The sequence below is a fragment of the Conger conger genome, chromosome 16, assembly GCF_963514075.1.
Source record: "Conger conger chromosome 16, fConCon1.1, whole genome shotgun sequence".
Classification (NCBI taxonomy): Eukaryota; Metazoa; Chordata; class Actinopteri; order Anguilliformes; family Congridae; genus Conger; species Conger conger.
In genome coordinates this window covers 4,522,193-4,545,229 of record NC_083775.1, presented here as the reverse complement: position 1 = coordinate 4,545,229, position 23,037 = coordinate 4,522,193, and the positions used below count along the sequence as shown (strand labels likewise).

The following is a 23,037-nucleotide window of genomic DNA, read 5'->3' as shown; positions in this document are numbered from 1 at the left end:
GCTACTGTGTGCATTGACAAATTCCAGAACACAAAGTTTTCCTCAAAAATAAAAATGTATTAGTACAAATCATAAGCATGTTGTATACCGCACTGAAAAACAAACGTAGAAAAGTACACCGTCTCTCCCCGCCCATAACACAGCAGGCTAAAACTGAAGTTCAGCTACAATCTCAATCACAGGAACATTCCACAGTGATCAGCCGAAATGTCTGAAAGGGAACCACAGGATTTCTCATTTGTAGAAAAAAAAAAAAAAAGAAAAAAGAAAAAAAACTCAACCAAAAAAAAAAAAAAAAAAAGCATAAAACAAGTGAATAAAATGTTCAATTACACTCAAGACGAACCAAAGAGCAAATATATATATACTTTTTTTTTTTTTCACTACTCCAGTAACAGTCCACGAGTGCCCCAGTCACACATTTAAGCCACTTCAACATTGGAAACTCGATACAGCAGCTCTAAAACTATGTGATCACACTTCTGACGTGAGACAGAGAAAGCTCCGCTCGCAACAGAAACATAAATCCCCGGTGTTGGGGTTAGAGACTCAGGACTCGGCCTGTGTGCCCAGACCACACCGGCCCTGTCGGACACAGCAGGGGGGAAGGCTGACCGCACGCCATTCCTCCTCCTCTAAACATGTTCACAACACAAAGCAGGCCCAGCGGAGCAGTCCGTGACACAGGGAGACAGGCCGGTATTTGGGTTAACAGCCGTGAAGAAGGCATCGAGACGGGGGGGGGGGAAGAGTACACAGCGAGGGTCTTCCCTCCAGGACACAAGTCCACAGACGGAGCTAAATTAAGTGGGTTGAGTTCATTCAGTCTGTGTCCCTGCCTTGAGGGATGAGGGGGGGGAGTCCAGGTGAGGAGGAGGAAGGGCGGAGACCGGGTGGGGCTTTTGGGGACGGAGGACGGAGGCGGAAAGGTGGGGTCTATCTGTACTGGTAGTTGACGTTGGGCTCTCCCCTCCCGTACCCGGGGGGGGCGCTGTAGGACCCCGGGGCGGCCCCGTAGCTCCCCCCTCCCTGACTGAAGGCCGGCTGGTTGCTGTAGCCTGCAACACAAACGGGGGTTAGGAACTGGGCTCAGACCAGACGCGTAACAGACATCATGTCTGAACTCTGAGAGGGTCTATGACTGGAGGGGCCCATCAGGCCTTTTAAACCCCTTCTGAAAGTCATTTTCATTTCACAAGCATATGCATTCTTATCATTGTACTACTTAGATTGCTTGCCATTCTCTTAATATATGCTTTGCCTTGTTAGTCTTTTGTATTCATCTATAATAATCTTTATATCACACTGTATTGTGTCTTACATCTCATTTTAATTGGTGTAAATCACTTTATAAAACACTATTATGGTGAGCCTGCAACGGCACACGCTCAATGTTGTTCGCACAAACCTCGAGACAAAGCGTCAGCCAGACCTCTGCACCGAGTAAAACCCGGACTTCTGCACTGACTAAACTCAGAACAGCCATTTTAACTTCAGCCCACGTTGCATATTTAAGGTTTTACTCCGCGCTCTGGGAAATACACCCCCCCCACTTACCATCGTAGCTGTAGTCCTGATTGGCCGCTCCCCCGGTCACCTGACTGGGGTACGCGGTGCTGTAGTTGGAGTAGTTGTGGTTGAAGGGCTTCTTGGCCTGGCCGTACTGGTTGTAGGCGCCCTGCCCCGGGGGGGGCGGCGGCGGGGGGGTGGTCTGGTAGCCCGGGGGCGGTCCGGCCGCCGGCCCGGCGAAGGGGGGCTTGCCGCCCTGGTGCATCATGGGCTTCTTGCCGGGCGGCTTGGCGGGGGGCGGCGGGGCGGAGTAGCCCCCGTCGGCCGGGTAGTACGAGCCGTAGCCGCCCGGGGGGCCCCCCACATCGCCGGGAGGGGGGCCCACAGCGCCGGCCCCGGGGGCCCCGGCCCCGCCGTTAGCGCCCGCGTTACTGTAGTAGTTATCTGGAGGAGGAGGGGGGGGGGGGAGGGGGCAGGAAGTGAATGGGGGCTCATGGGGTGGGGGGGGGGAGCTCAATAATAAAATCAAGAGGACCGTACGACACGCTGACTGGTTTTCGACAGGACCCTGGGGGCAGACGGACATGTTTTGCTTGACATCACTACCGAAGTGAACTCCGTTCTACCCTCCAAACTGACAGATGCTGCAATGGACCCGTTTCAGTTAAGATTGCCTTTCCCTGACCCCCCTGGACGGAGTTGAAAAATATTATTTGTCTGCTCCCAGGGCGCTGTTGAAGGCAGAAATAACTGTATAAACACCACCTTCACCATGTTCCCCATTTTACACAACCAAAACCCCACAGTGATCACATGACCAGACTCAGCCATTAAGGGCAAAGCATTCTCACCAACACACGCAATCAAGAGTTAATACTGCTTTTATTTAAAACATAAAAACATGAGAACAAAACGAAGGTAAACAGCACCTGGTCTTGCCCTACACCTCCATTCCCACCGAACCGTTTGTTTTCAGAAAGAGATCAACCTCATATCACAGACACGGCATGTCAAAATGAGTCACAGTCTCCAGTAGTGACCGAATAGTGCAGTTTGTTTAAAAAAACGTTAAGTAGGAACGTTAAACTTCAGATCTCCCCAGTCCGTGTCAGACTGTGGGGGGGCTAATAAGAGTTAATCTGGAACTGAGAGGAAAAAGCACCTTCAAAGTCAGCGAGTAACCGTTTTATCTGAGGTAAGGGTTAAATGTTGGTCCATTTCCCATCATGCCCTCCATCGTTTAACCATAGTGATATCAGGACTTCAGTATTAAAAACCATTTACATCGAATCAGTGAAAAAAAAAAAAAAAAACTAAAAAAACAGATTAAACCAACAAAACAAGAAAATGGCTGGAGTCCACAAACGTTGAGGAGTCCGGATACTTCATCTCCAATCATAAAAAATGCCTTACAAAAAAAACTTCAGGCTTTGCTGAGACAATTGTCTAAGTCTCTGTCTAACTGTCTTTATCTAACTGCTCTTAGGACAGATGAGTCAGCCCTCCAGGGTGGATCCCCCCCCCCCCCCCCTTCCTTCAGACGCCCCCCCCCCCATGCCACAGCCCTTCAGTCATTCCCTCCGCAGTCCACATCGGATCAGAACCCAAGTCCGATAAGTATAGGGAGTTATAGGGAGTAATATGGGGTATATGGGGTATATTGGGGGGGTGGGTTTGACTGCCTTGGAGACGCCCCCACCCCATAAACGGTCTGATTTTGAGGGGCTGGGCGTTATTTCTGAAACGAGAGGGTGGGATGCTCTATGAGGCGAAATCGTGGTAGCCATAGCAGTCTGAGAGAAAATCACCTAGGAGAGTGAGACAGAGCAGAGAGGGAACAAGGAATTACATTCTGCTTTTTTGATGATGTTTATCATCATTTTAATTAGATAATTTTTTTTTCTTTTCTTTTTTTAGATTTCTCTGCTCCGGTCACCCTCAAGATAAGTTTCTCCTCAGAACGTGCTGCAGGGTCTGAACGGGACTGAACGGGACTGAACGGGTCTGAACGGGTCTGAACGGGTCTGAACGGGTCTGAACGGGTCTGAACGGGTCTGAACGGGCTTTTGACCGATTTTTTGCGGGTTTGAGGATGAAAGGGATTGAGTCCTGTGGCTTAAAGCAGAGAAATTTAAAATAATTACACAACCAGGAAGAACAGTCACCCACAAGAAAAGCACCACTTTAAGGAAGAGTGAAATATCCATTTTAACACGCAGAAACGCCTGGGTCATTTTCTCCCACACAATCACAGCACACGGAAGGATTTCTTAAAACGGCACTTCCGAGATTTACAAAATGAAGGCGTTTCTGGAATTCTCAGAACAATATTAATCCCGACTGGACGTAATGGCTTGATGAAGTGCGTGTACATCTGAAATGCATCAGATGCAGAAGTTGGGAGAGTGGAAACTAGAAGGGCCCCCCCCTACCCAAGAGGTGCTTCAGAAAGGGAAGGAAGCCACTTTCCTACCCACTTAAGCCTGATTGATACTCCTGCGTCAAATCTCCGCAGAGGCTACGACGTCACATTTCTGGAGAGGTGCCAGTCAGGCTACACTGTAGCCTCTGCGTAGATTTTACGCAGGAGTATCAATCAGGCTTAAGTTTGAAGACTTTAGAAATTAACCTGTAAACATTTTTAACCCTTTGAAAAGCAGTCACGTGCACACACACACACACACACACACACACACACACACACACACACACACACACACACACACACACACACACACACACACACACACACACACACACACACACACACACACACACACACACACACACACACACACACCTAGCTAATGACATTACGGGTTTAAACCCAGTCGCGTTTCACTGTAACGCAGACGAAAGACAAGGCAAAGGCAGAAACTCACTGTAGCCGGAGTCCGCGTTGTTTCCGTAGCCATACCCTCCGTAGCCACCTGCAGAAGGTTGAACGGTTAAAGCAGCTCGTTCTGAACGAAAGGCACAGAAACGGGCGTGAGGTCCGGCTCGGCCTCACGGCGAGCGGGACCAGAATAACGCGCCCTACCTTGATTGTAGCCGCCGCCGTTGTTGAAGCCTCTGCCGCGGCCCCGGCCCCGCCCACCTCGCCCTCGGCCCCTGGGATTGGCCAAGGCGTCACCGGCAGGCCCGCCCATTCCGAAACCAGGGTGGCCCTGTCAGGAAAGATCAGCCAGCGTTAGGTCCTCTTCATGTACAACTCAAAACTCAAGACACTTATTGTAAAGATGTAAACCTACTGTCAAATGTTGTCATTTTCAGTCTAGCTTTACACCTTTGTTTACTGTATGCTCAGGTTACTATACAAAACAAATTTCCCTTTTGAAAAAAAATACAAATAAAAAAGCTTCAGTTATACAATCATTCAAGTTTCAGACACTGTCGACAGCGGCAACAGGAAGACGGACAGTAAAAAGGGGCGGAGACAAGCAGAGGGGTTCGTCACCATTGGAGGGAGCTTCTTCTTCTTGTTGGCGTCGGGAGTGGAGCCCTCTGGGAAGAGTTTCTCCAGGGCGGCCAGGGCGGCGTAGGCCTTGGCCACCTTCTTATTGGAGCCTGTGCCCTGGAACTTCTGCTCGTCTATCTCCACCTGCGGGAGGAGGGGAAGCCATTACCACTCCGAAACAGGTGTGTGGGGGGCAGTGGGGGGCACAGTGGGAGGTGTGTGGGGGGGCAGTGGGAGGTGAGTGGGGGGCAGCGGGAGGTATGTGGGGGGCAGTGGGAGGTGTAGGGGGGGCAGCGGGAGGTGTAGGGGGGGCAGTGGGAGGTGTAGGGGGCACAGTGGGAGGTGAGGGGGCGCAGTGGGAGGTGTAGGGGGGGGCAGCAGGAGATGTGTGGGGGCGCAGTGGGAGATGAGCAGGGCGCAGTGGGGGGGCAGTGGGAGGTGTAGGGGGGGGCAGACTGGGAGATGTGGGGGGCAGCGGGAGGTGAGCGGGGCGCAGTGGGAGGTGTGTGGGGGTGGGGGGGGCAGTGGGAGGTGAGCGGGGCGCAGTGGGAGGTGTGTGGGGGGCAGTGGGAGGTGGGGGGGGCAGTGGGAGGTGTAGGGGGGGCAGCAGGAGGTGTGTGGGGGCGCAGCGGGAGGTGTTCGGGGCGCTCAGACTCGCCTCCATGACGAAGCGCTTGTCGTGGCTGCCTCCGGTCTCAGAGACCAGCTGGTACTTGAGGCCGCGGCGCTTCTCGTTCAGCTCCATCACCGGGTTCTTCCCGTGCTTCGTCAGGATGGGGCCCTGCTGCCGCAAGCTCTGCAGGGGGGCCACACACAACACAGGCACTCAGCTCACACCCTTATCCAGAGCCACACACAACACAGGCACTCAGCACACACCCTTATCCAGAGCCACACTCAGCACACACCCTTATCCAGAGCCACACTCAGCACACACCCTTATCCAGAGCCACGCACATCGCAGCGCAAAATCACAAATGGGGACAAGTGCGCTGAAATCCCTACACAGAAGTATGGTACCAGAGCGGACCACAGGGAATGTTCACATGAATACAGTCTTTACAGCTTTGCACATGGACAGAGGGCCAGACACAGACACACACGCACACGCACACACACACACACACACACACACACACACACACACACACACACAGTCAGAGACACACACACACACACACACACCTCAGCGTTGTCCGTGGCCTCAGGAGTGGCAGCAGCAGCAGCAGCAGCAGCAGTGGTGTTCGCGGTGGGCGTGTCCGTAGGAGCTGTGGGAGGGGCCTCAACCTTCAGCTCCACCTCCCCACCATCCACCTCAGATTTCACAGGCTCTGCAGTCTTCAGCTCCACCCCCGTGGGCAGGCCCATGTCCTGCAGAACCTATGGGTGTTCAGAGGAAAGATGATTGACAGATGAACAACAGGAAGAGTGGGGCATAATGACCAAAATCTTAAGTGGTACCAAAACAGAGAAGGACAGGTTTGCATAAAAATGGTTAAAAATAGCATTACAGCCAAACCTACATTGCTTTCAGTTTAAGGAATCAGCCCATGAAATATGTTTGACACCCCCATTAGGAGCCTATAGATTCCCTGCAGTCCTGAATTTTATCAGTTTATTATTATTGTTACCTCTATGCCATCGTTGGCCATATCGCACAATAAGCACAACGTGGACATGGGACTTCTGTCTTAAGGGCACGCACGGCCATTTCTGACCTAACATGGCTCAAAAGGGTAAACAATCCTTCTAAATATGAAAAGCACCCAATTAAGAAAAAATAATAATAATAAAAAAATATATATATATATAAAGGTGCTATATAAACGCAGGGAGATGGGAAAGGCGCTATATAAACGCAGGGAGGTGGGAAAGGCGCTATATAAACCCAGGGGCGTGATAAAGGCGCTATATATACCCAGGGGGTGATAAAGGCGCTATATAAACCCAGGGGATGATAAAGGCGCTATATAAACCCAGGGGGGTGATAAAGGCGCTATATAAACCCAGGGGGTGATAAAGGCGCTATATAAACCCAGGGGATGATAAAGGCGCTATATAAACCCAGGGGGGTGATAAAGGCGCTATATAAACCCAGGGGGGTGATAAAGGCGCTATATAAAACACAGGGAGGTGGGAAAGGTGCTATATAAATGCAGGGGGGTGGGAAAGGTGCTATATAAATGCAGGGAGGTGGGAAAGGCGCTATATAAACCCAGGGGGGGGGATAACGGCGCAGTATAAACGCAGGGCGTCTCGTAATGACCTTGACGGCCACGTGCAGCTTGGCGGTGCGTTTGGACGGGCCGGACGCCTCGTAGCTCTTGCCGTCCACCTCCACGGCCATGGTGAACACGGGCACGTGGACCGGCCCGGTCTGGGACACCAGCCGGTACTGCAGGCCCGGCCGGAGCTGGTTCAGCCGCATCAGGGCGTTCATCGCCTGGGCCGGGTCCCCCTTCTCATCCGGCGCTGGGGAGGAGGGGGGGTGGAGACACACTGATCAGAAACACACTCACACACAAACACACTGATCAGAAACACACTCACACACAAACACACTGATCAGAAACACACTCACACACAAACACACTGATCAGAAACACACTGATCAGAAACACACTCACACACAGAAACACACTGATCAGAAACGCACTCACACACAGAAACACACTCACACACAGAAACACACTCACACACAGAAACACACTCACACACAGAAACACACTGATCAGAAACGCACTCACACACAGAAACACACTCACACACAGAAACACACTCACACACAGAAACACACTGATCAGAAACGCACTCACACACAGAAACACACTCACACACAGAAACACACTGATCAGAAACACACTCACACACAGAAACACACTCACACACAGAAACACACTCACACACAGAAACACACTGATCAGAAACACACTCACACACAGAAACACACTGATCAGAAACGCACTCACACACAGAAACGCACTCACACACAGAAACACACTCACACACAGAAACACACTCACACACAGAAACACACTCACACACAGAAACACACTCTCACACAGAAACACACTGATCAGAAACGCACTCACACACAGAAACACACTCACACACAGAAACACACTGATCAGAAACGCACTCACACACAGAAACGCACTCACACACAGAAACGCACTCACACACAGAAACGCACTCACACACAGAAACGCACTCACACACAGAAACACACTCACACACAGAACAGGCACTGCACCCAGGACTGAGCGTTACAGTTACACTGTACAACAGAGCTGCCCAGCCATGCTCCTAGAGATCTACCATCCTGCAGGTTCACACCAACCCTAACAAAGCACACCTAATTCAACAGCTAGAGCAGGGCTGCCCAACCCTGTTCCTGGAGATCTACCATCCAGACCAAAATTACAGGATTTTTCCATTTTAGTGCCTTTTTTAAAATTTATAGACAGCTTTGGGGCCTTGGGGTCCGCCATTTTGGCTCTTCGGTTTCATAAAACCAGGGTGACTGACTGGACCTGGTACATCCTCTACCCAGCACGCATTGTGGCCTAAACCTCTTAATGGCTCACATTTCTTCTGCAGTTTCTTCTTCTTCTTGTTGGGGCTCTTGTCCTCCCCTCCCTCCTCTTCCTCCATGGGCCTCTTCATCGGCGGGGCGTAGGTGGTGCTCGGGGGGATCTGAACTGGAGCGGGAGACCAGAGTGTGCCGTTAAAATCTCTCCTCTGCCCCAGCAACACACCCGGTCACCATGACCGTGTGTGGGAGCGTGAGTGTGTTGGGCATGTGTGGGAGCGTTAGTGCGTTAGCGTGTTGGGCATGTGTGGGAGCGTTAGCGTGTTGAGCATGAGTGGGAGCGTTAGCGTGTTGAGCATGAGTGGGAGCGTTAGCGTGTTGGGCATGTGTGGAAGCGTTAGCGTGTTGGGCATGCGCGGGAGCGTTAGCGTGTTGGGCATGTGCGGGAGCGTTAGCGTGTTGGGCATGTGCGGGAGCGTTAGCGTGTTGGGCATGTGTGGGAGCGTTAGCGTGTTGGGCATGTGTGGGAGCGTTAGCGTGTTGGGCATGTGTGGGAGCGTTAGCGTGTTGGGCATGTGTGGGAGCGTTAGCGTGTTGAGCATGTGCGGGAGCGTTAGCGTGTTGGGCATGTGCGGGAGCGTTAGCGTGTTGGGCATGTGTGGGAGCGTTAGCGTGTTGAGCATGTGTGGGAGCGTTAGCGTGTTGGGCATGTGTGGGAGCGTTAGCGTGTTGGGCATGTGTGGGAGCGTTAGCGTGTTGGGCATGTGTGGGAGCGTTAGCGTGTTGAGCATGTGTGGGAGCGTTAGCGTGTCGGGCGTGTGGGAGCGTTAGTGCGTTAGCGTGTTGAGCATGTGTGGGAGCGTTAGCGTGTTGGGCATGTGTGGGAGCGTTAGCGTGTTGGGCATGTGTGGGAGCGTTAGCGTGTCGGGCGTGTGGGAGCGTTAGCGTGTCGGGCGTGTGGGAGCGTTAGCGTGTCGGGCGTGTGGGAGTGTTAGTGCGTTAGCGTGTTGGGAGTGTGAGCGTGTCGGGCGTGTGGGAGCGTTAGCGTGTCGGGCGTGTGGGAGCGTTAGTGCGTTAGCGTGTTGGGAGTGTGAGCGTGTCGGGCGCGTGTGGGAGTGTTAGTGCGTTAGCGTGTCGGGGGCGTGTTGGGAGCGTTAGCGTGTCGGGCGTCTGGGAGCGTTAGCGTGTCGGGCGTGTGGGAGTGTTCGTGCGTTAGCGTGTTGGGAGCGTTAGCGTGTCGGGCGTGTGGGAGCGTTAGCGTGTCGGGCGTGTGGGAGTGTTAGCGTATGGGAGCGTGGGAGCGTTAGTGCGTTAGCGTGTCGGCTGTGCGGGCGTGTTAGCGTGCGGGAGTGTTAGTGCATTAGCGTGTCGGCCGTGTGGGAGTGTTAGCGCGTCGGCCGTACGGGCGTGTTAGTGCGTTAGCGTGTCGGGAGCGTTAGCGTGTCAGGGGCGTGTGGGAGCGTTAGCGTGTCGGGAGCGTTACGTACCCGTGTAGTCGATGGGCGTCTCGCTCTGGGGCTTGCGGGGCATCTTGGAGGGCAGCGGGTCCATGCCCAGCACCTTGTGCAGCTGGCCGAACGCCGCCAGGCGCAGTGCATGCTGGGCGCTCTGGGTGATGTCCTCTCTCTGCTGGGGTAACATGTGATCGATGGCGTCCTTCGTCTCCTTCTCACAGGGGTCCGAGAGTCCCGGACCGTCTGCAACGGGCAGATAGTCTCATTAATAAGACCTGCAGAAACCTACTCTGTGAATACTGCGCATACTGGTGGAATGACGCATTGGAGGCCATCTTCTGAGACAGAATAAAGACATGCCCCTCCCTACTTCACACTTCCCTTCCTCAACGGCAGCCCGATGTCACAGCACCTCTACAAATCACAGCACTGCATTAACACCGGATGTTTAGACAGCAGTTTTGGATTACTTCCGGTGACACGGAGAATGGCTTCAAGAGAACAATCTATAGATTTATGTGGTGAGAGTCAACGCGGTTCCTTCTCAGGACTCAGGCCAATCAGAACGTACCTGCCAGGAGGATTCCGTTGGCCAGGCACTCCAGAACCCTGCGGAAGGCCTCGCCGGCTCCCATTGGCCGGTTCCCTGTCCCAATCGCCTTCTCGCAAAGCAGCTCCAATGGCTGTGCAGCGAGAGAAACGGGGCGTTACTTCCGTCAATTAAACCTCGTAACAGACACGAGCTCCTCTAACCAGGTACGACCCAAACACTGATGCAACCGATATTACTAAAAAACAGTAAGGGCTTAAAGGACTGGGAAATATGGTTCAAAACTGATTTAAAAAAACAGGGTTAAACAGACGTGTTTATGTGAACAAGACGTTAGGGTTAGGGTAGGGTCACAGGGTTAGGGCAGGATCACAGGGATAGGGTAGGGTCAGGTCACAGGGGTAGGGTAGGGGTAGGATCGCAGCGTTAGGGTTAGGGTAGGGGGGCAGCGTTAGGGTTAGGGTAGGGTCGCAGGGTTGGGGTTAGGGTAGGGTCGCAGGGTTGGGGTTAGGGTAGGGGGGCAGCGTTAGGGTTAGGGTAGGGTCGCAGCGTTAGGGTTAGGGTAGGGTCGCAGGGTTGGGGTTAGGGTAGGGTCACAGGGTTGGGGTTAGGGTAGGGTCACAGGGTTGGGGTTAGGGTAGGGTCACAGGGTTGGGGTTAGGGTAGGGTCGCAGCGTTAGGGTAAGGGTAGGGTCACAGGGTTGGGGTTAGGGTAGGGTCACAGGGTTGGGGTTAGGGTAGGGTCACAGGGTTGGGGTTAGGGTAGGGTCACAGTGTTAGGGTTAGGGTAGGGTCACAGTGTTAGGGTTAGGGTAGGGTCACAGGGTTGGGGTAGGGTAGGGTCACAGGGTTGGGGTAGGGTAGGGTCACAGGGTTGGGGTGGGGTAGGGTCACAGGGTTGGGGGTGGGGTAGGGTCACAGGGTTGGGGGTGGGGTAGGGTCACAGGGTTGGGGTTAGGGTAGGGTCACAGGGTTGGGGTAGGGTAGGGTCACAGGGTTGGGGTGGGGTAGGGTCACAGGGTTGGGGTAGGGTCACAGGGTTGGGGTAGGGTCACAGGGTTGGGGTAGGGTCACAGGGTTGGGGTAGGGTAGGGTCACACGGTTGGGGTAGGGTCACACGGTTGGGGTTAGGGTCACACGGTTGGGGTTAGGGTCACACGGTTGGGGTAGGGTCACACGGTTGGGGTAGGGTCACACGGTTGGGGTAGGGTCACACGGTTGGGGTAGGGTCACACGGTTGGGGTAGGGTCACACGGTTGGGGTAGGGTCACACGGTTGGGGTAGGGTCACACGGTTGGGGTAAGGTCACACGGTTGGGGTAAGGTCACACGGTTGGGGTAAGGTCACACGGTTGGGGTCGGGTCACAGGGCTTGGGGTAGGGTCACAGGGCTTGGGGTAGGGTCACACGGTTGGGGTAGGGTCACAGGGCTTGGGGTAGGGTCACACGGTTGGGGTTAGGGTCACAGGGCTGAGGCAGGGCAGGGTCACAGGGTTAGGGTAGGGTCACACGGTTGGGGCAGGGTAGGGTCACACGGTTGGGGCAGGGTAGGGTCACAGGGTTGGGGTAGGGTAGGGTAGGGTAGGGTCACACGTTTGGGGTTAGGGTCACAGGGTTGGGGTAGGGCCACAGGGTTGGGGTAGGGTCACACGGTTGGGGTAGGGTCACACGGTTGGGGCAGGGTCGCAGCGTTAGGGTTAGGGTAGGGTCACAGGGTTGGGGTAGGGTCACAGGGTTGGGGTAGGGTCACAGGGTTGGGGTAGGGTCACACGGTTGGGGTCGGGTCACAGGGTTGGGGTAGGGTCACAGGGTTGGGGTAGGGTCACACGGTTGGGGTCGGGTCACAGGGTTGGGGTAGGGTCACAGGGTTGGGGTAGGGTCACACGGTTGGGGTCGGGTCACAGGGTTGGGGTCGGGTCACAGGGTTGGGGTTAGGGTCACAGGGCTGAGGCAGGGCAGGGTCACAGGGCTGGGGCAGGGTCACAGGGTTGGGGTAGGGTCACAGGGTTGGGGTAGGGTCACACGGTTGAGGTAGGGTCACACGGTTGGGGCAGGGCAGGGTCACAGCGTTAAACACACTCACCCATCCCTTCAGCGGGGCCCAGGAGGGCACGCGGGCACACAGGTCCCTCATGATGCGGATGACGATGACGCACGACTTCAGCCCATTGGCCCTCGCCTGGAGACACAAGCACGGGAGGGGCGGGGCAGGGGAAGAGCGCATTTTAACCCCAGAGAAGCACAGACCGCCACAACACAGCGCCCTCCAGCTGAGCTAAGAGACGCCCTCCTCGCAAGTACACAACACGAGAGAACAAAACGTGTAAAAAACTGAAGCACTGAACCACGTGGAGATGTTAGGGCCGGGCGTTACTGTTGTTACTGGGTTTACACACACTCACAAAGAGAGGCATCCTAAACAAAAGGCCAATGCAAACTGAAATGGCTCTCTATGCTGTGGATGGCTCGATATCGAACACATAATCCCTGCTAAAGAAGCCAGATTCATATTTGATTCATTTTTATTCCCTGGACAACGACACGCCTTACGTTAGCTTTCCCGTAAGACCATTACAGGTCTAAAGGGAAGGAGCCTCCATTTTTATTTCACACATTCGCCTGGGTGAGAGCCAGAGAACAAAGCCCCACAGGATGTTTTTAATCTTCAACACCCAAAGCACACAGACCAGGACACAGGGGGTCCCGTTCATGTACTAAACACAGAGGACGCCAGACCGGGAACCGCAATAAAGCAGAAAAGAACCGCAAAATACTCAGGCAGACTAACTTTGACGTAATGACGTAATGTGATTTCAGTAGCAAAGCTTCTTAAGGCCATTATTACAGTAACGGGCTGATACAACACAGCCGTGTCTAACACATACAACGATTGTTAAAATGCAATTCAACTGGACAAGTCCGAGAAGAGACCAGAAACATTGCACCTGAGGACAGTAAATTTCACGTTAGTTTAACATTTCCTGTTTAAGCAAACCTGAGCAAAGCTATCGGACTGAAAGCAAAAAAAAGGGTTTAGATTACTAACAATCAGAAAAAAAGCAGGAAGTAAACTTAGAAAAGGGCTTGGCTGAAATAGCTTTTAACAACAATGGCAGGGGAAAAAAAGACTGAAAAAGAACCGAAAGGTCTTGACACGTCAGAAGGGGGCAGCAAAGCGTACGGGCGGAGGGAATAATGAGAATAAAATAAAAACCTTTGCTGCGATTTTAGGAAAAAAAAAAAAAAATAATAATCGGGTGATAAGTCCAAAAACAAAGCACAGTAATTTAAAGTGAAATGGCGTGAATGATTCAAAATAATAATAATCGTAAAAACAAAAAAAACCCCAAAAATAAAAACAAACACTACACTTTTTTTCGAGACAAATAAAGACAAGATGCAAACCTGGAACCACTTTGCGTGGCGAAGAGAAGCCAAGGCAGTCAGGCATTTCTGCCTGTCCAGAACATCCGGGGGATCGCTGACTGATAGCGTTTCTATTGGCGGGTGGAATAAGAAGACAAGGTACAGTTTGACCAAGGGGGGGTCTGTCACGCGGCCAGGGGGAGGAGGCAGCTCTCCCAAATCACGGGGCAGGAGAGGGGGGCAGGGGGAGGGGCTGCCACACCCCGCTACCAGAGGTAACCTGTCACACTGATCACGCTGCGCTGGGAAACGCCAACTCCACCCGCACTTAGGCCTGTGTGGGGGCGGACTCCAGGCCTGTGCCTCAGGCTTAGTCTAAACTTAGTCTAAACTCACTCAAGGATTACTCTCTGCTGAAGGCTGAGATGAACTTGGAAACGTGTGCAGTGTGTTGCCACTGACGGTGTGGGACGAGACTAAGTTACTACACTTAGGTCTGAGCTTTCTGAAATTTTTTTTACCTGTGTGTGTGTGTGTGTGTGTGTGTATATGAGTGTGCGTGTGTGTGTGTGTGCGTGTATGAGTGTGCGTGTGTGTGTGCGTGTGTGCGAGTATGAGTGTGCTTGTGTGCGTATACGTGCGTGTGACTGACTGGGGGAGACTAGCCCCACCCCCATGCCCCCTGTTTTTGGGTGTTCTGCCTTAGCCCCTTCCGAGACAGAGAGCGTCCAGTTGGTCAAAGGTCCACCGTCCCTAAAAAATCGACACACTAGAAGGCTTGGCAGAGAGAATCAGATTTTCATCCACAGGCAGCAGTTATCAAAACGCACAAAAGGACCAGTTACAGGAGACTACGTCTACACTGCAGCAAAACTGACAGCTTCCAGGAACCGCAAACTGCCTTCCAGATCAGCGTGAGGTTTAGATAAGGCTAGTCCCCAACGATCCACCCCTCCCTCCCCCCCCCCCCCAAAAAAAAAACATCCGAGAGCCTCATTCCGCAGGAAGCCACGATCCCGCCTTTTGCCCTAAAGCAGTTACTCATTTTTTTTTAAACCGCTGACTTTCGGCTTATACCGCGCCTGCCCCACCTCCGTTTCTGTGATGCACTCTGCTTTTTTGCCTTTGATTGGTCAAATTTTTCATTCAGCCAATCAGAGGCAGAACAGTGCCCAGTGTTATCTATGACCTCACGCCGTCCGGCAGAAAAAAACAAAAGGGCATAAGGCTCTCGCACCCATGGTCCTCTGCTGGGTCGGGTTATCGAAGCTCTACAAAAACATGCCGTTCATTTTTGCTGCAATGCAAACGGTCCACACAATTTTCAGTACAAAAACACATGCAATTAAGTTTGTGTTTTTCCTTTTTTGATTATTTCTCAGTAAGCCTTCGATAAAATATTATTTATTTTAACTAGATAGGGAAGGAGATCTGTTTTTTTTTTTTTTTTTTTCTTCCACTCAATCATATCATCTGCTACTGTGTATTGGGCCATCAAAAAACAGTACTACTAGTCTTAAAACAGCTATAAACATAGCATGGTCTTAACATGTCAGACAGTCACAGATCTCTCTGTTGAAGGCCCAATAAACAATATCTGCCTGAAGTGCTGGCCTCCCGCCAGGAGGGGGCGCCGGAGCGAGAGGCTGGGGGAGAGCCTACCTCCGGGGCTCTGTTTCTCCGACTCCTCCCGCACCACGGGGGAGGTCAGGTGGACGGTGAGCACCAGCTTCAGCTCCTTGGTGCTCTTGATGACGATGGCGGCGTCCTTGATGCTTTGGATAATCTCGTACTTCTCCTCGGTCACGACCTGCGTGGTGGGAGAAACGGCCACGTTAACCCAGCTCTTTTACTAAAGGTACAATCGGTCATTTCAGACTTCTCACAAGAGAGGAATTGCAGCAGCGAACTCGCTAAAACCACAACGCTCTTTTATCCCGCCCCCTTCTCTGTGAACGCGCTGACGTTGAAACGCCATTGGCTGAGGCAATTAGAAGCCATTTTCAACCAATGAGCTTGAATTATTGTACAGCTATACGATGTTTCGGTGAGTCAACATGAGGGTGAGTCAACATGTCAGTGAGCCCTTTTCAAGGATAGGAAGGGATTTGCAATGCTCTTGTAGCAATGTTTTAACACAAAAATCTTACCCATTGTACCTTTAATACTGCTAAATAAAAAAATAAGAACACAAAGAAAAACACTCCCATTTCCTACCCAAAAATGAACATCCCAACTGTCTTTTTTTACTCCTGGCCATTACCCCTCAGTAACACTGGCGTAGGGTCATATCGAGCGTTAAAACGATACTCCCGTCAGAGCTGAAGGTGAAGCGCCGGGTGTAAGACGCGAGGCGGGGCTCACCGCTAGCTGCTCGGCCAGGTTCTGGGCCACCTTCTGCAGCAGCGTGACGGTGGGCTTGTCCTTGCACAGCAGCACCAGCTCCAGCTGCAGGTCCCCCTTCAGCAGCAGCCCCTTGGCCACCAGGCCCACCCGCATCACGCCCCGGAGAGAGCGCGTGGCCTGGTCCGAGGGCTTGGGCTCGCTGGGGAGGGAGGTACAGTTGATTAGACTAAGCAGGAGACAATCCTCCCTTGGAGCAATGCGGGGTTAAGGGCCTCGCTCAAGGGCGCAACAGCTGTGCGGATCTTATTGTGGCTACACCGGGATTAGAACCACCGACCTTGAGTGTCCCAGTCCTTTACCTTAACCACTACGCTAGAGGCCGCACTTGTACATTAGATTACAGTATATTACAGCATATTACATTACATTACAGTATATTACATTACATTATATTACATTACAAGGTATTTAGCAGACGCTCTTATCCAGAGCGACGTACAACAAAGTGCAGATCGAGCACAGGGACAAGTGTGAAGAGGTCCCGAGAGGACAGTACGGTTCCGAGTCCTCGCGTGACCATACAGATACAATTGGAACCCTTGAAGAATACATCAACTTACAAACTAGCATACCACAGTTGGCAGCTAGAATACCCCGAGTACAATAATACAATACAGCAATATCTAGATAGAAGGGCCATTATAATGCATCATTCAGGACAGCAAATGTTATCTAACATTAGTTTGTGCCAGGGGTGCACAACATCTGGAGGGCTGGTCTGAGCTGGTTTTTGTTCCAACCAATTACCTGAATTTATTTTCTGACAGCTCCAGAAATTATGCTTGTTCACACCTGTACTTGAGCAGAGTAAAATCTTTAGGACACACTTGCAGTCTGCAGCTGGTCCAAATACAAATGTCTGATCAAGACATTTAGCCAAGTAAATGATTAAGAGTCGGCAATCCTGAAGTGGATCGGCCCTTGCTGTGCACCCCTGGCTCATGCTAACATTCCTCCTGCGCGGGCTGGACTACATTTCCCACGTACCTCTCTTTCTCGGTCTCTTTCTCAGCCTCAGCCTCAGCCTCAGCCTCAGGCTCCGCCTCCTCTTTGACGTCGGCCTCTGTGACGGGCTTCTCGTCGGCCTTCTCCTGCCCGTCCAGCCAATCGGACACGGCCTTGAGAGCGCGCTCAGTGTGGGAGACCATGTTCTGCACGGCCTCCAGCTCCTCCTGGCTGGGGTAGACCGTCAGGTGCTTGGACATGACGTGGCGGTCATCGTTGATGAAGATTCGCATGGGCCTCTGGCGGAACGGAGGAGGCTACGGACGGGAGGGAGAGGGAGAGAGAGCCTGGTCACAACATGGAGCCGACAGCGACAACGGTAAGAACACAGCTGGTGATGCGATGCAAGGCAGACAGACACACACAGACACACAGACACACAGACACAGACACACAGACACAGACACAGACACACAGACACACAGACACACAGACACAGACACAGACGATGCAATTCACATTCTTAAGTCATCAGTCCACACACATGCAGGACACCACATTGCTGTGGGCAGGTAGTTGCCTGCCCACAGCAAGTCAGAGGATCATAACAGATCGTATTTACTGTTTTTAGCATTTTTAGTGTGTGCGCACACGTGTGCACATGTAGCGATGGGGAGGGAACTACCAGGACATACTTATATTTGGTCTACAATCCACTCATTACCAGAAACATGCATTATATTTAGCTGGGATTCAAGATTCTTATTTTAATTCTAATATGATAGTCGTATCAAACGCGGCACTAAAATTTCACACAATAATGTTTGCCATTTAGAATGAAAACTGGACTGAGGAATGTATAGTTCACTGGCAATAACCGGCTCTGAAGAGCATGATTTGTACATCTCATGTCCCTACCACCCCACACACACGCACGCACTCACACGCGCATAGAGGCCAACTGTAGCCTAAAACTACAGGACGAGGTGTACCTTTACAAGGCCACTATGGGCATGCGTACACACTCACAAATAAAATAAAATAAAAAGCAGGAATTTACCATGGCTGAGTCTAGGGTCCTTCACGCAGGCGTGTGTACAGTGGTGATGCAGCTCTGAATGAACCACGGACGTTCCTCTTAGCACAGATGAGGATGGAAGCCTCAAACCTTTTGTCTGAGAAGAGAATAATGGGCTAAGTTTTAGAAGTCAGGGTTAATCATAAAACACAGACAATACATATTTCAAATACCTTCCAGTTTTAAAATGAGTGGTTCTTGGATTTAACAAGGCGGTGCAATTGCAAATTGTTCAACTGCATTGAAAACGATGCAAGACACTCAAAGCCGGGGTACAAAGGGTAACAAGCCTTTCTTTTAAGACTGCAAACGACCACTTGTCTGTGTCTCTGATTTACCCCCCACTCATGAACTGTTAGTTATACCACTCCAGTTTTCAGAGAAGTCGACATTTGTTTGGCAAGTAGCGTCGAAATCAAACGTTAACTTAGCCAAGTTATTCAACTCCCCGTTTAATGAAATCAAGACCCCTAACGTTCCAGCAGCTGCACCACACGATTAAACCCTTCCAAAGCACTAACGGTGCTAGCTACATAGTCAATAGCCTACCTAAGTTACCTTACAATTGGTGCGAAAATGTAATTAGCTAGCTAACATAACTTAACTACTAATATTCACATTTCATAACTTAGTCTAGGTCTACTGTAAGTAGAATTAACCACCAGTATATCATGAATCACGTTTATAAATGGCCCAAAAGGGACCGGCTCGGCTAACCAGCGTTGATTGGGCAGCTAACGTTATAGCTACGTTAACTTAATTAAAAATAGACCACAATACCGCTGCGTAAGTTAGAATATGTTACCATAACAACCACATTCATTAGTTATAATAACGGTCCATTTGTATTATTCTTGGCGTTAGGCCAACGTAGTTACCAAAGTAAAAAGCTAGCTGGCAGACAACGTAACGTTAGCAACAAACTTCAGACCGTGAAGCCGCCATTTTCTTTTCCACAGCCAGTCAGCTACACACGAACAATAGTTCTTGCACGTTGGAAAGGTGGCGATCGGTCTGTTTCTCAAGATAAATAACTAAAGTTGCATATAGTTCATCTGAAATTAATACAGCGAACTGCATGTTTGATCTGAAATTACATTTCACACATTGATAAACGTGTACCATAATCGGATGGATGTTAGCTAGCTAGCCGCCACACGTTGGTTACGAAGTCGTAGCCTAGCTAGTTAGCTAACGTTACACATTTCAACGCGTCCCACAATTTGCTATCCAGCAGCTAACTATTAGGTAAGCTATACAGTTAATAGAAACGTCTGCATCCCGCATCCAAGTTGTTAATAGTAATTTCATCAACATCATAACGTTACCAAGTTAACGTTAGTCTAGCTAGCTAACGATAGCTTACTCTCCGACTGGTCCTGGAAATGTGTATTGTGTAACGTTAGCTAGCTGAGCTAACAAAGGGGATTGCTTAGCTAGCTAGCTACCATCGGCTGCATGTAGAAAAAAAACTGTCTGAGTTACACCTCATATGTACAGACAACAATGCGTGTATGATGAATGTGATTACTGTACTTACTATTAAAACGAAATCCTTCCCCGCTGTACTGAAATCTGGTTAGTAATGGAAAAACCCACCACGCAACAAAAGCATGTCACCTGCGGAGGCACTTCACAGACCCTGAATATGTCGACTCTGATTGGCTAGGATACGTTGAATGGAGACTACGGACCAATCGGAGTTCAAGACATTGCGACCTTTAACCAAGGCGTTCAGAGGCGAGCAAATAGCTGCATTATCTGGTTGTGGTGCATCCTTATTTCTCAATAATAATAATGAAAATTATACCCATGATTACAATATACACAAGAAAAGTGCACATATACAGAGGACTGGCTGGTAGAGGGATGAGGGATCTCCTGTCCTACCTGTAGTGTGCTGAGATGTGAGAAAACGAATCATATCCTCTCGGAAACCGAAGGTCTAGCCATAACAATGATTTAAGAATAATTTATTTACGACCTACAGTAATGGAGATAGGGCAAGTCAAAGTCATGGAGTCACACTAATTAGTGCAAACTTTATTTGCCGATATCTCACAGATTAATAATCCCAGACAAGTGTATTTACGGTTCCAGGGATTTTTTCAAATCAGCATGCTGAATCTAATTATAATCTAAATAAATAAATAAATATTGTGCCATTTTTTGTGCAACTTTATATACTGTAGGATCTTGACAAGGAAATACTGATCATTCACTTCCCTATTCAATATTCTACTCATTAGCCGTAACTGAATCTGCGAACCACTGAGTTTACTCTGGTCTGATGTGGCCGGGGGAATTGCATCTGTCTAATGCATTGACATGGTGCCCCTAGGTGTAGATGACGGTATTGGATCTGTCTGACTCGAGAACGCTAAATATTACCAGCAGGTGGTGATATTGATGCACCTGTTTTCTTTTACTCAGCCAAACAATTAAAAGGTTGTATTTATGAAAGTAGTTAAGCATTTTATAGTCCTGTTGACTAGGACAATAACAACGGTGCTGTTGTTTTCCACACGACAGAAATAGCCCTCTTTTATGAAATCAGAAACTGAAAAGTGTATATTTTCAGACAGTTCACATGGTGCCCTGCATGAAAATCAAGGCCAATGGCAATGGCCAAAGGTGGCTGTTCTGCTGGAGGAAGGGCTCACCTGCGTGCAGTGGCAGAACACATTCCGGGGATAGCTCCGTCTTCTGCATTCAAGGTGAAACATCCTTTCTGACTTCATGTGCGGAGATCAGGGATGATCAGTGGCGGGCACAACTGGCTTTGTGCTGAATCGAACCTCCCCGGTCCATAATAATTAATAATAATATCAGATTATTATAATAAATTATCATTTTTAGTTCCAGAACACAGTGACTCAGGCTGGTCCCACAAGCCAGTCCAGGGTCAGGTTCCCTCTCAAAGTTAAGCCCCTTTACATTTATTTTTATTTATGTTCTAGTGGTATCCTGGTATTCATAAACATGTTTTCTCAGGGGGAGGTCAACCTTTTGATTTCGTGCAATGTTTAAATACTGATGCTCAGTATGTAGACTGAAGTGTTTGTAATTGAGCATAACAGTTGTTCAAATATACAATTGATATTTCGGTAACACTTTACTTGATCCCCTCACCATAAGGCTGGACATAGCACCGTCGTGCACAGGACATAACAACTATCACATGACGGTATAACAGTCAAATGACATAAAACTGTCATAGTTTCATCAGAAAATGTAATGATAGTAACATCTGTCATGATATTCAAGTAAAGTTTTACCAATATATGTGTTATGTAGAAATAAATTCTGCCATGTTGGTTTTCAATTTAAATCTTTTTCATATTTTCCATTTTTGTTTCATTCATCATTTCCAATATTGTTTCATTAATCATCATGTCTGGTTCAATGAAAAATGAGAGAGAGAGAGAGAGAGAGAGAGAGAAAGAGAGAGACAGAGAAAAAAGCTGAATCTGTCAAGAAAAATATGTCTTTGTCCCAAACATTATGGAGCTCATGGGATATCAGTGAGAGTTAGATGTGCTAAATAAATACAAGAGTTGAGTGAGATGTTTATTTACCATTCAATAGTCACATTGATCTTATACTTCAATAAGCCCAACAACACAGAAACCACATCCTGTACCCCACAGGAGGGCACGTCTATAACATGATAATTTATGCCAAATCACACGCTTATAGTGAAAAGTCTGTGTGGGTGCACATGTGCTTTCAAAAGTCATTAACATCATCGAGCACAGGAACTCCACAAACTGGCGTATCCAGGCTGGCCCTGGCACTCTCCACTTCTTACATTCACCTGTCAGCGATCTGCAGTCATTCCTTCCCAGACGCTGAAGCCCTAGATCAGTGATCTTCACTCCTGGTCCTGGAGAGCCACTGGGTGTACTGTTTTTTTTGTTTGTTTTTGCTTTAAGTTCAGACCCAGTTCAGTTGCAACCAGTTCAGACCCAAGAAATCAGGGGAGGTGAGTTAACTGTGTAATTAACTGTAATCGATCAATTAAGTGCTGAGTGACAACAAAAGCCAGCAGATGCTGCGACTCTCCAGGACCAGGACTGAGGACCCCAGCACACCCTGCGGCTCTCCAGGACTAGGAGTGAGGACCACTGCACAAGACTAAAATGATAGTGGGGCTGTATTCTGTTTCAAATTGATTTTGTTCGGCCTGCTCTGCTATAATACTACATTCAATATACAATCATGCACATTGTGCTCACTACTTTGGAAAGGAAAGAGAAACTCGGGTTAATTTGACCCAACCTTTTATAGCAGAGGTGCACAACCCCGGTCCTCGAGGTCCGGTCTGCGAGCTGGTTTTTGTTCCAACCAATTACCCAAATTTTCTCTAGAAATTATGCTGGTTCACCCCTGTACTTCAGCAGAGTTAAATGTTTAGGATACACTTGCAGTCTGCATATACCAATGTCTGATTTTATATTTAGCTTATTAAATAATTAAGAGCAGAAGTCGGCACAAAATCCTGAAGCGGATGGGCCCTTGCTGTGCAGCCCTGGTTCATAGTAATTACCATTACAGCTGCTATTGACGGAACCAGCAGTATTCTTGGCAGCTCCTTGGGTTCCCATGGTTAAAATGTGGGAAAGTTGGTGCAGAGGTCGCTTCACACAAACATCACAAAGTTACAGTATGTTTCTGGGCTGTTTTCCCCGTCACTTCCCAAAGTTTGGATCCATTCGCCCTGTCCCAGCCGCGATGCTCT

General features: G+C 49.9%; 1 protein-coding gene across 4 annotated transcripts; it reads right to left on the bottom strand.

Annotated features, from left to right (window-relative positions):
- Positions 1–36: 36 nt before the first annotated feature.
- Positions 37–19,972, bottom strand: ilf3b (interleukin enhancer binding factor 3b). 4 transcript variants are annotated; one of them, XM_061223832.1, is made up of 18 exons: positions 19,837–19,972; positions 18,279–18,393; positions 17,261–17,535; positions 16,232–16,412; positions 15,530–15,677; positions 13,907–13,998; positions 12,585–12,680; positions 10,524–10,635; positions 9,986–10,195; positions 8,554–8,667; positions 7,233–7,438; positions 6,152–6,346; positions 5,625–5,762; positions 4,967–5,110; positions 4,550–4,676; positions 4,392–4,439; positions 1,558–1,953; positions 37–1,058 (listed from the first exon to the last, which is right to left on the bottom strand). In XM_061223832.1, the coding sequence occupies exons 2-18, from the start codon at positions 18,279–18,281 to the stop codon at positions 937–939; spliced, it is 2,607 nt and encodes an 868-aa protein (XP_061079816.1). In that variant the 5' UTR covers positions 18,282–18,393; positions 19,837–19,972; the 3' UTR covers positions 37–936. The 4 variants fall into 4 exon arrangements, with proteins under 4 accessions (XP_061079816.1, XP_061079817.1, XP_061079819.1 ...); XM_061223833.1 differs by lacking the exon at positions 19,837–19,972 and adding an exon at positions 19,175–19,213; XM_061223834.1 differs by lacking the exons at positions 37–1,058; positions 1,558–1,953 and adding an exon at positions 3,076–3,317.
- Between the last annotated feature and the right edge of the window lie 3,065 nt (positions 19,973–23,037).

Bases quoted from the DNA above. Each gene is read 5' to 3' on its own strand.
- ilf3b (XM_061223832.1), bottom strand. The intron at 7,439-8,553 runs GTGAGCCATTAA...CCTCCTCCCCAG, and splicing joins GAAGAAACTGCAGAAGAAAT to CGCCGGATGAGAAGGGGGAC. The intron at 4,440-4,549 runs GTAGGGCGCGTT...AACCTTCTGCAG, and splicing joins CGGCGGCGGCTACAATCAAG to GTGGCTACGGAGGGTATGGC.